Source organism: Cryptotermes secundus, unplaced genomic scaffold, assembly GCF_002891405.2.
Source record: "Cryptotermes secundus unplaced genomic scaffold, Csec_1.0 scaffold401, whole genome shotgun sequence".
Taxonomy (NCBI): Eukaryota; Metazoa; Arthropoda; class Insecta; order Blattodea; family Kalotermitidae; genus Cryptotermes; species Cryptotermes secundus.
This window is the reverse complement of record NW_019731223.1, coordinates 1594418-1607411: the sequence shown is the minus strand read 5'-3', so window position 1 is coordinate 1607411 and position 12994 is coordinate 1594418. Positions and strand designations below refer to the sequence as shown.

The 12994-nt window shown below is 39.0% G+C and overlaps 1 protein-coding gene across 1 annotated transcript in view; it reads left to right on the top strand.

The window, feature by feature from the left end:
• The window catches only part of LOC111866519 (RUN domain-containing protein 1), a 43008-nt gene continuing 30014 nt past the window's right edge, over positions 1 to 12994 (top strand). Inside the window, exons 1-3 of the mRNA XM_023855548.2 lie at positions 1 to 352; positions 5710 to 5803; positions 8640 to 8786. Coding sequence (XP_023711316.1) covers positions 213 to 352; positions 5710 to 5803; positions 8640 to 8786 — 381 coding nt within the window. The 5' untranslated portion in view covers positions 1 to 212. The remainder of the gene's footprint in view (positions 353 to 5709; positions 5804 to 8639; positions 8787 to 12994) is intronic.

Below are 12994 nucleotides of genomic sequence, written 5' to 3'. Positions count from 1 at the left end.
GCGGTACATACACAGTGTCACTCTTACGCGCTCTATGTATCGTTGAAGAATTGCACGGTATGCTGGAAATGCGATTTAATCGATATGATATCAGAAATGTATTGTTGGGCATGTTGCTAAGGAACAGATGGTATATCTTGATTGATTTTGGTGTTACTGGAAGTTAGTGTGGAAAGACATTCGATCCGTGTGTGATACATAATCTGTCAAAAATGATGGAAGAAATTCATAATGCAACTGAAATTGAAGACTTCGATTTTTATGATGATAAGCCAGCTGGTGAGAGATGGGCCCCAGTAGGTGCAAATGATTTGGATGATGAAACAGCGTGTGATATTCAGTATAGCAGCCGGTATGTTTGTTTTCATAAGCCGTGGCTTAAGAATGGATGAGTGCAGTATGTTTAAAAGCATGTTAATCAGGCATATTTACAATACGTTGACTCTGGGTAACGAGTAGGGTTAGTAGAACTCAAATTCATTAACATGTTAGAATAGTGTTATAGCAACTAAATAAGGTTTGAATTCAGAAATCGTAAATTTCTCGTATTGTAGATGACTGTGTGCACAGAAGTCAGCTGTCAAAATAACCTAAACATGTAATATTTACCTTTTTATTAATTTAATTCTGGCTCTGATGAGCAAGCGAGCATATTTTATTTCACTTTCATTAAGAAATCTGTCTGCCGATTCTGCTTTTTCAGGAGAATATTTTTTGTAATTTGAATCTTGGACACACATTTTCAAAGTATGACAATTTCATGCGTACAGTAATTTATAGTAATAGGCTGCATTTTCAACGTCGTGCTGTATTTCATATATTTTAAACTTCGATTACTTGACACAAGGGTGTTTCTATATCCAAAATTTATGGTGAGATTACAGTAAGAGATTTTTAGGAAATGAATGAATGAATGTACAAGGGGTGGGCCCTCTTGGCCCTTGCACCACAACCACAGTGATCTATTGTGCTTCCCCTTTTGATTATCCCTTCAGCAATCCTTCACTTCAAATGAAGCACAGGATTTTGTACGTGGGGACGTTGAAATAGTCACTTGGTTCCATAAAATACTGACCCAAGTGACGTAACCATAAATAAGCTAAGGCCTCACATTCACACAGGATATGTGTGGCTGTTTCATTTTCTTCTTGACACCTCTCAGAAGTTGAACTATTACTTAGTCCCAGTTTCAAGAGGTGTCCTTTAAGATGACAGTGTCCTCTACGTATTCCTACCACCCATCATAGCTGGTTCCTGTTTAACTTCAACAGTTCCTTAGCTCTTTTAGTAGAGGGTCCTCATATGAGTCCCTTTGCTTGCCTGAGTTCAGTCAAAGATCCCCAGTATTTCTTGTGGTTCATATTTGTCCAGTCCCTGATTGCCTTTCTGGCAAATCCTACAGAGATGCCACAGGCTGGTTCAGGTCCTATGAATGGATGTTCAGCTCAAATCTTGGCCAATTGATCTGCTGTTTCATTTCCAGCAATACCCTCATGCCCTAGCACCCATATCAGTTGTACCCTGTTATGTTTGGCCAGTTCCATGAGGGTTTTGTGGCAATCCCAGACCAATTTTGAGTTGATCTGGGGTTTGTCAAGTGCTTTAAGTGCAGCTTGGCTGTCAGATAGAATGTAGATGTTCCTATTTCTGTAGTTGCTATCTAGATTCTCCATAATACATGCCTTAATGGCATATACTTCTGCCTGGAATACTGTCGTGTAATGCCCAAGGCTGAAACTGAGTTTCCGCCTGGAACTGTCTGTATACCAGATCAGTCCCCCTTTTCTATCGGCCTGAAACCTGTCTTCCCATTCACTCCTGTTAGGAAATCTGACTGTGAAGGGTTTTCTATATACATGTCTCAGTATCATTTTGTCAGACCCCATTTGTAATATGGGTGCTTTTTTCCTTGTCCTGAGTGATATATGCATGTCCGAAACTATCGGATCTAGGTTTCCATTGATCCCTGCGCTGGAGACGGTAGATTCCTGCCCTGTCCTCTGCCTCCAACTGTATGTGCAGTGGGGGGAGTCCAAGGAGTATCTCCAGTGCAGCTGTTGGAGATGTTCGAATTGCTCCTGTGATACCCAAGCAAGCCAACCTTTGCAGTTTGCTAAGTTCTGCCTTGCTTGTCTCAAGTTTAACTCTGGACCACCATACTGTGGTGCCATATGCAATTATGGGTCTTACAACAGCAGTGTATATCCAATGCACAATGTGCTGCTGAAGTCCCCAAGTTTTACCAAATATGCTTCTCCATGTCCAAAAAGCCTTATAAGCTTTATTGATAACCTTGTCCAGCTGCTTTTTCCATGTCAGTCCCTTGTCTAATACTAGACCAAGGTACTTGACATTGCTACAGGGCTGGATTTTCTTATTGAAGAGAGTCGGTTCCGTAAGGCCCTTTATATTTCTCTTCCTGGTAAATGGTATAATTAACGTTTTATTTGGATTGATGGAAAGAAAGGCTTTGTAAGAAACAGTTTCAGAATATAATCACATATGCATTGTAGGTTCTTACTCTGGAATGCCGCAGGTGTGTTCATATACTAAAATGAAAATGCAAGCATGACTCTAATGTAATCAAAACTAAAGTAATCTTTGCTGAAACCAAGAAAGTTTGATTTATGAACTGTATAACTATATGAGTATTCCACCCTCAGGTCTTTGGTGCAAGGAACAAGGTAAGATGTCACTGTATGCTGTAATGTAATAACAGTTTAATAGAGCTCTTCTTCAACAAGAGGTAGGGCCAATAAAATCGTTGTATTCAATAATGAGACTGCACTGAGGGGAATAAATTTAATATGGATATAACTTCGTTATTATACACAAAAGAATTAACAGAATTTTATGATCTGTCTCATTGTACAGAATGAATACAAAGCATATTTGAACAGTTAACAAGCAAAACTAATGGTAGTACAGTGCGTACAATCAAGTGCGCGCCGCGGCTGCAATTTGCCGTGAGTCATACCACCGCAGAACGGATGCAACTCCTCCCCGTGACTGCAGTGCTCCTACGCCGATGGTTACATAATCGGAACCCGAGGTTGCATTAAACAGTCAGTCTTTGTCTTGCTGTGGAAGTGGAGTGGAATGTTTACAGCTGTCGACAGACGGTGGAAATGAAGTTCACTATTAAACAGCGTGTGTTTATTGTCGAAACTATTGCAAGGAAAAACATTTACAGAAAATTCGCACGTAGGTTTCGTCAGAAATATCCTGACTCGCCAGTTCCCACAAAGTCGTGTGTAAACAGGCTTCTGAAAAAGTGGCGGGCCACAGGTTCAGTGAGTGACAAGAAGAAGCAATCGAAGAGAACTGTGCTGACTGAAGAAAAGGTTAAGGATATTCAGGCAAGATTACAGATCAGTCCTCGAAAATCGTTAAGACGCTTAGCACATGAAACTGGTGTTTCGCTAGGATCTGCTCGCACAGCCACAAAGTTAATCAAATTTCGCCCGTATAAAGTAACAGTTGTGCATGAGCTGAAAGAACCAGATCATGCAGCAAGAATTCGTTTTTGCAACTGGCTGCTGCAAAATGTACACGATGGAATAGTGGATCCTCAGCTTCTATTCATGACTGATGAAGCGTGGTTCCACGTTGGTGGCCACGTCAATGCACAAAACGTAAGAATATGGAGCAATGAAAATCCTCACGCTATACAGCAAGTGCCATTACATAGTGAAAAGGTGGGTGTGTGGTGTGCTGTAAGCCCGCGGCGAATCATTGGCCCCATATTTTTCCACGATACCGTGAACTCTGATCGGTACATTAATGACATACTGAATCCCTTCTTCGATCAGTTGAATGCCGAAGAAAGACAATACGGGTATTTTCAGCAGGACAACGCTACAGCACATACGGCTAATGCATCCATGGTCGCAATACAGGAAGTGTTTGAAGACAGAATTGTCAGTAGAGGACTGTGGCCTCCCAGATCCCCAGATCTCAGTATTTCTGATTATTATCTTTGGGGCAACCTGAAGCAAAAAGTCTACAAAAATAATCCCCGCAGCATTGATAGTCTTCAAAATGAAATTACACGCGTAATTCATTCAATTACCGTCGACGAACTGCAGAGAGTGTCGCGTAATTTATTTGTGAGATGCGCGGCATGTTTGCAAGCAGAAGGAGGTCACTTTCAGCACCTGTTATAAACCACGGTAAGTTATCTTTTTACTGTATTCTTATAAATGTGTGCATGTAGAGCAACTGATGGACGGAGACTCAGCGACACCACTACACTCACGCTATCGGGGAACGGCACTGCAGTCGCGGGGAGGAGTTGCATCCGTTCTGCGGTGGTATGACTCACGGCAAATTGCAGCCGCGGCGCGCACTTGATTGTACGCACTGTATAATATAATGAGCGCGCACATGTGCACAAGAACACACAAGTAAAAAAACACATTTTGCAAAATATTTTTCCATTTATCATAGGCTAGTAGAAAAGAATATGTGATGTGTGCCTTTTGGATAAGATGTACAGATGTGTACTTTTTATGTCTCTGTGTACAGTAAAGTTATAATGGTGCTGCATAAGATTATGAATTTTCATGTACTAATTGCAGGAGTACAAGTTTTGTCAGTAGGTGGGTGTTCCAACAATAGTCTGTCATCAGGTATTGTCATTTTCATGAAAAGTGCTCTTTTAGAAGAGCATGAAACTTTTGTTTTGTATTTTTTTTAATAAAAGGAACCTTACCTGAGATTAATGGCCATGGGGATCCGTTGTGCTGTCCAGGTGACACCCTCTATCCACAAAAGTTGGCACTAACTTCGCCCACAAGTGGCGGTCATTTGGTCAGTATAGTTTGCTTACAGACTACAGGCCACAGAGTTTTTTTTTAATGAACTCACCTTGCTGTCTGCCAGGCAACAGCTTGGTAAACACTTTTCGAGTCTGCTGCTAGGTAGTGGCTCAGTAAACACGTTCCAGGGCCATTAGTAGGCAACAGCTCTGCGAACATATTTCCAGGCAATGCTAGGCAGTGACTTGGTATACATGTTCCAGTAATGATGAATACACATGCAACAATAGAACTAGTTGATGTGGCATTTTTTATATGGTCCAGGTTCTATCGAGTACTCAATATGGAGTGAAAAAAAAGTTGGTGATTGGTTTTTTCCAGAACTTTTTGTTTCACCATTGGATGTTATCATTAGATTGTGAGTATGTAAAGCAGAGTTATTAGCTGTTAATATTTTTATGTATAAGTTTAAATAATGTGACAGAGTCAAGGAGGATGAGGTGGACAGGTCATGTAGCACGAATGGGGGAGACAAGGAATGCATATAGGATATTGGTGGGAAAGCCAGAAGGAAAGAGACCACAGGGAAGACCAAGGCATAGGTGGTTGGACAATATTAGAATGGATCTTAGAGAGATAGGATGGGATGATATGGATTGGATAGATCTGGCTCAGGATAGGGACCAGTGGAGGGCTCTTGTGAACATGGTAATGAACCTTTGGGTTCCATAAAATGCTGTGAAATTCTTGAGTAGCTGCAGAATTGGCGGTTCCTCCAGAAGGGCTCAGCTCCATGAGTAAGTAAATAAGTAAGTAAGACAGTGTAACTTATTGTAGTATTGCCAGCAGTTATAAAATGTGTTACCCAATTTATGTTGAACTGTTATCACTACAGGATTGTTGACATCTGAAAATAATATAAGAATGGTTTAACTTTTATCTGTTGCAGTGGCATTAGTGAAGCTGAAAGACTTCGGGATCTTGAGGAACAGCAGGACATGCTTAATTCTTCTCTCATTGCTCTGACTACACATTTTGCACAGGTCGGATTTTAATTTTATGGATTTGGCTTTGTTTTTCAACCAGTTGCTGTCAGAAACCAAAAATCAGATAATAAGATCTGATGTCTTATATGGGTGCAAGCAGGTTTTTGATTCAAGAGCTGAAGCATAGGGTGAGGGCCAAAGAATGGGAGCACTTGACACAACAATGAAGTAAATGAAATTTTAAAAAATGTAATGAAATTGATAAAGGTATCAGTGGTTTAATCAGTTCTATTGTCTCTTTCAACCACTACCTGGTTCAGTCTCATGAACCATCATCAGGTGGTTTGTAAATAAGTAAATAAAATACATTATTATTGAACTGCAAAGTAAAATGCATCCATTTTTAGAATGAAAAATGTCATAATACTTGTATTAAGTACTGTATTATATTTTAGAACAAAGTACCAAGAAAAAATTTGAATGTAAGAAAGAGGCAGTAACAAGGATGGAAAAGGTTTCATAATGAGGTGCCTTATAATTTGTACTCTTCACCATACACAGTGTGATAATTTAGTTCCCCAAATGAGGCCATAAAAAACGCACAAAAAATAAACAATATCTATTAATACCATCACTCAGTAAAGTCCCCGCCTGCTTCTGCACAAAGTTTATATCACCCATACAATGATCAAATGCTCAAGAAGACATTTCTCCACATATCACCTTCAGTTCTCTTTTCACAGTCTGTCGGATCAATGAAACAGCCTTGAATCTTGTCCATATCATCACAACTTTTAATTTAGGACATAAAAAGAAAGTCAGCAAGCACTAAATCGGGGGAGTAGGGTGAATGGGATAACACAGGGATCCCTCATTTCACCAAAAACTCAGAAACAGTGCCTCAAGAATGCACCACTTCATTGTCATACAGAAGATACCAGGACCCACTTTCCTGAAACTCAGGCCTACTGTCTCTCTGTTGATCCCCGTCATTTCTTCTAACATCGAAACATTCAAAGTTGAATCTTCAGCCAAACGCTTTTCAGTGACTTCTGTCAATTCTTCTGTTCTGGAAGTTGAAGGACGGCCTTTCTGTTCATCAGCTTGTAACAACAGGATACATAGTATGTGTAGGGGAAAATAAATACATATATCATTTTGGCCTGAAGATCTCAAGCGAAGAGTCCTTTTGGGAGAACCATCAGGGTTGCTTTGTCAGCATCCTGGTTAACCTCAAGTTTTATTCACTTATACTCTTACCATCTGATGCTGTATTGTCAGAGCTACTGACATTGTTATTGAATTAACCATAAACATATAAGTAAATACAAATCATACTTTATAGTGTTGTTGCTAAGAAGTTGCTGGTTCGGTATATCCCTGTACAGAATGAGCAGTAGATGAGTCAGTCCTTTTATTTTTTAGTTTAAAATAAAGGTTGAATTGAACAGCATCTTGGAACGTCTTGGAATGTGTGCCTATCCTTTGCTGCTATGAAGTCATGCTTCTTTTTCTGGCCCCCGCCCAATGTTGATGTCTCTAGTTTCGCCCTCTGATCATTATGATGAGAGATCTAGTGTCTCATGAGATGTGTCTTGACTGCTGTTTTTAGTTTCATGAATTTCAGCATCTCCTCCCCCATCCTCATTTATAGTGACAGATTGAGGCACAATAGTAGAATTTAAATTTTAGGTTACATCCTTTAATTTCCACTTTTGCTTATTCTTTTTCTGATAACTGCTTTTGTGTTTTATTTTCATTTTTATATAACATGAAGTTTACCATTTTGAAGACATTTGTTATGCTAATCAGTAATCCTATAAACATCACACAGTGTGTCAGTTCACTTGCTGAAGTTCACACTGTTACTGTTCATTAGACCAAAGGCTGTGATTAAATTCTTCAGAACATACTCTCAAATGTCACTTCACTTTTACATAACCTCTGCTACTGCCATTTAATAAACCTAGGTGAAATATAGTGTGAACATTCATAACAGTATATTGCCTGTAATAATTTACAGTTAAGGGAAATAAATTGCAACATTATTAATAAATGAAATGCCATTAAACATTTATATGTTGTTATTAATGTTTCATGGTAATTGCATTGAGCCACTGTCCTCCTCAACTCCAGGGTCTTGGAGGTATTGGACCATTGCAGCCAGTTAATTTGGCCTTAATTTAGTATGTTTTTAATAAACAGTTTGTTTAGTCTTCGCTTTTTGCTATAGTGTTTGTGGTTTTAAAACCCACATCAATTATTGTGCCTCAGCTTTGCTCCTAATATATCATGTATGCATACAGAACAGAAATAGTTACTATAGGATTCTGACGATGGTGTATAACACACAGAGATATTGGGTTTTTGGACTTTATCCATCGTCCTGGTTTCTAAGATAACTAATAAAAACACAACGTTTCGGAAACTGGATCTGTTTCCATCCTCAGGTGAGGGACGGAAACAGATCCAGTTTCCGAAACGTCGTGTTTTTATTAGTTATCTTAAAAACCATGATGATGGATAAAGTCCGAAAACCCAATATCTCTGTATACAGAACAGAATTTCTGCACAATATTCCGTAACACATGTGACAGTTCTTTGTTTTATACAAAGCTGTTTCATATTACCGTGTGAATTTTCCTCATATTAAATTTTATCCATAAATGCCAAGAGGTGAGAAATGTGTGTTATGTCTGCAGTAAGTTGTTTAAATGGTGTGTAACTGCTTAGAGTAACTGATAAATTTTATACTCTTTATGGGCTACATTTTTCTGGCGTGTTTGATATATTTTTGCTAAATAGGTAATTTGTATTACCTTCAGCCAATTATATATATCATGAAGTTATTCTTAGTATTTGTACACTGTCCAACATTTTTATTCCTTTCTAGGTTCAGTTTCGACTGAGACAGATAGTTGATGCACCTCCAAGTGAAAAAGAAAACCTCTTGAAAGACTTGGAGGCATTTGCTTTCAGAGGAATACCAGAATCACGTGATGGAAAAATCAAAGGCTTAATGACACCATCTTTAAATCCTGTAAGAAATAGCAGAAGCAGTAGTTGTAGTTGTAGTAGTAGTAGTAGTAGTAGTAGTAGCAGCAGTAGCAGTAGCAGTAACAGTAACAGTAGCAGTGATAGTAGCAGTAGTAGGAGCAGCAGTGGTGCTGGTGGCAGCAGCAGCAGCAAAGATAATTTTATTTTGCCACCATACAGGTGTCTTATTTATGTAAATCTATAGCATGTCGAGTTGTTACTATGCAACGACCGCAAGATAAGCAAATGTACCAGAGCCATTTCTAGGCAACGGCTCAGTGGACACATTCCCATTGCTAGGCAGCAGATTCTTATTAATGCAGCAGTTGGACTATAACAGTGGAAAAGCTGTGTTTTCTACATGGTCTGCATGCTGAGAGGTTATAAGTGAGACAAGGTCTGGAGCTTACGAGTAGTTGTTAGTCAGCTGAAAGTGAGTTCTGTATGGGAATCTGTAAAGAGAGGACTTGAGCCAGAGGCAGAGGAATAGCCATTGTTGGAGCTGTTACCAGGAAACGTCTTGTAACAGACTGAGAACACTAGGGTGTGTGCTCTGAACTGTGAAATGTGGAAGTAACAGTAGTTTATACGAGTTATGTAGTTACGACTTAGTAGTCATGACATAGTTATGAATTATAAGTGGTCAATAAATCTATTCACAAATCCAAACCCTGTTTATAGTCACACACATACTAAGTGACAATACTTATCAGTACTGGTTTATTTGCTGTTTTTGTTGGGTCTGTATTTATATCTATATTTGTCTTATCTGTGGCTTTATAGGTCACTAGACTATAAGCTATCTTTGATTTTTAGTAAATGGTCTACCAAAAAGAATGCTGGGATTTCAAGCACCTGTTGTTTAGGAATGAGAACAGGTATGATAGTGGTGTTTGCAATATTTTATTCCTTGATTGAAACAGTCTTCTTACACAGAAATAGAGAAGTTGTTAGATGCGAAACACTTCACAGTGGGCATCATCTGTAGCTGTGCATACATCACACCTGTAGTCCACCTCTTGCCATACTTGCTGTAAAATGTTCATTGTAACATTTGCAGTTGCTGCAGTGGTCTGTGCTTTGAGTGCATTGAGTGTATACAGTCTGTGGCTGTACACCTGGCATTTACATAGCCCCAAAGAAAAAGAATCTGCAGACATAAGATCGGGAGAATGAGGAGGCCACACGGTTGGTTTTCTTCTTCCTGCTTGTCAGCTAAGGAAATTTACATTCAAGCATTCGTAGTCAGTGTCAACAGAATGAAGGTTGCACTGTCCAATTCAGAAATAAGATTGTTGCATAACTTTCCATTTATCTGGTAATGAATTGCTTGTAATGATGTTCTCATCAAAGAAGAAGATCTTGGAAGAACTAATCGCCTACTTTTCTTTCACTGTAATTTTAGTATCTGATGTGACAAGTAGAATAGAATCTTGTATATGTATGCATAATTATGAATGCCTTGACTTGTTCCTGTGGGAATGGAATGCTTGTTTTTTGATCTGTGACTCATTCTATATCCAATGGTTGTTTCCCAGCCTGTATCTGGATCTATTTTTGAATTTGAAATAAATTGAATTGAATTGAATGAAGTCAGTAAAACAATACAGCTTGGGAGGTTGCAGTGTTGGTATTACTGATGGGAGTGATTTATGAAATGCACCATTTAGATGACCTCTGGCATGATGTATTTACCAAGTCTGATGAAGATTGGTAATATTAAGGTTATTACCTTGACAGTCTGAGAGGTTGCAGTGTTTGTATTACTAACAAGAAAGTTTTATGAAGTATGTCATTAAGATGCCCTCAGATGGCATACATATCAGGTCTCATGATAATTGGTTCAGGAATTCAAGTAATAATAAGGGTGTTACCTCAACAGTTTCAGAGACTATAGTGTTGGTACACTGATGAGAGGGAGTATACCTATTAGATGGCCTGAGGTGGTATGATATACATACCAAGTCTTTTTGATGATTATTTCAGGCATTTGAGTAATACTAAGGATATTGCCTCAACAGTTTGAGAGGCTGTAGTGTTGGTATTGCTGATTAGAGGGATTTATGATGTACACTACGCCTATGCCTCAGGAGGCATGATATATACATGGCAGTTTCCAAGAAGAGTGGTACATGTATTCGAGCAATGTTAATGATATGTCTCAGGAATTTGAGAGGCTGCATGCAAATGCTGGTATTATTTATGGGAGGGATTTATGATATATGCCATTGAGATGGCTTCTTGTGTCATGATATACTCATCAAGTTTCATGAAGATTGGTGAAGACATTCAAGCGACATTAAGATTTTGCCTCAGAAATTTGAGAGGGTGTAGTGTTGGTATAACTGATAGGAGTAATTATGAATTATGCCATTGAGATGGGTGCCATGATATAGATGCCAAGTTTCATAAAGTTTGGTTCAGGCATATGAAAGTTGTTGGTGATACACAGACCCACACACAGGAAGGTGATCTCATAAGCCTACTTTTATTTTTTAAAAATAAGGTAATAGGTGAAAAGTGGGCCGATGACTGTTTCATATGCCAGCATGTACCACATGTTCACTTGAGGACTATCCCATTCTTGTTCTCTGGGATGCTTACAGCCCAAAATGATGAAATTATGCTGATTGTCATGTCCAGATATGTGAAATTTTGCCTCATCAGTGAACTTAAGAAATCATATTCCAAAATCTGTGGACACATGTGCCACAAACTGCAATCTAAGCTGTTTATCACATGGTATAAGCTTCTGACTACCTGTAATTTATACGGTTTTAGATGTAGGTTTGTGGTATCCTAGTATTTCAGGGATACTCAGGTTTGCTGAGCGGTGAGCGATTCGATGTACGGGGTTGGGATTAGGTGGAAAGAGAACAGCAAGCAATTGGATTTAACTGTACTATATTGTTAGAATAAGAGATGCTTGATGAAGTACATGGAAATGGGGCGGGCACTTTAAATATTCCCTGCAAGGGGTGAGGCCGCAGTCCTGCCCGTCTAACCCTTGTGACAACTAGAATCCGACTCTCTGTGTCTCGCCTTCACCTCCAAGCTGCAGTCTGCTCTAGTGCCCCAGTCAGTCTGGGTTCTGCCCTTCACACATTTGTGGAAGGGGAGGAGACCACACACATATTTGTTTAGTCTATGCATTGGTTGCGATCCGGTCCACAGCTTGGAATGAATATTTAAGATGCCCAAGAAATACAAAAATATAGTACACAATTATACAAGTACTCACACTTCCACATATGCAACAGGTTCTTCTGAAGAATTCTGTGGATAATCATATGCAGCATCTATCAAACTGCACTTACTCAGGAGATCATCTTCTTCAGACTTCATATGCAAGCCTGTCTAACATGATCCACATCTTCATCAGATCTTTTAGGCCACTCAGCAGAATGCCTTTTTCCCACACTGCCCATCTTTAAATTGCTTGTACCTTTCCCTAATGCTCTTGCCATCAAGTGGCTCACACCTTACCTCACGTCTAAATTCACATTGAACTCTAACAGAGGATTCAAGTTTTGCATACCACAGCATGGGCTGTCCTTTCTGCTGTGATTCAGACATTGTAGTGGTTGCACAAAACATGTAATCAAATCTGCTGTCCATTAACTGCAGTTGGGATGCGTGCACGACTTCTGTCAGTGGAACTGTCGGAATTTATGATTATACTGCAAGTACCAGCATTGTCATTCCTATTTTCATTCCTGAGTTGGTGTTTGAAATAGTGACATTCTCTATGTTAGACCCTGTGCCTATAGGTGTCATTTTTGGAATATGATGATGACTTTAGCCTCTGTTTTAGTGGGACTCTGAGCATTGCATTATTTGTGGCCATAGTCACAAGGTCTAATGCATGTGGCATTTTAAATTTTGGTCTTAATTTATGCAAATTATTTATCTTTTATATGATTTATATATCCCTAAGATCCATAAGCTAATTACTTCTATTTGGCATAAGGAAAAATTGCCTGATCTGGGGAAGGAGTCTATTGTATCAGTTCACAAGAAGGGTGATAAAACTGACTAGTAATTATTGTGGGATATCACTGCTATCAACTTCATACAAAATTTTATTCAATATTCTTCTCTCAAGATTAAATCCATACATAGATGAAATTATTGGGGATTATCAGTGTGGGTTTCAATGTAACAGATCAACTATGGATCAGAGCTTTTGCATTAGTCAAATACTGGAGAAAA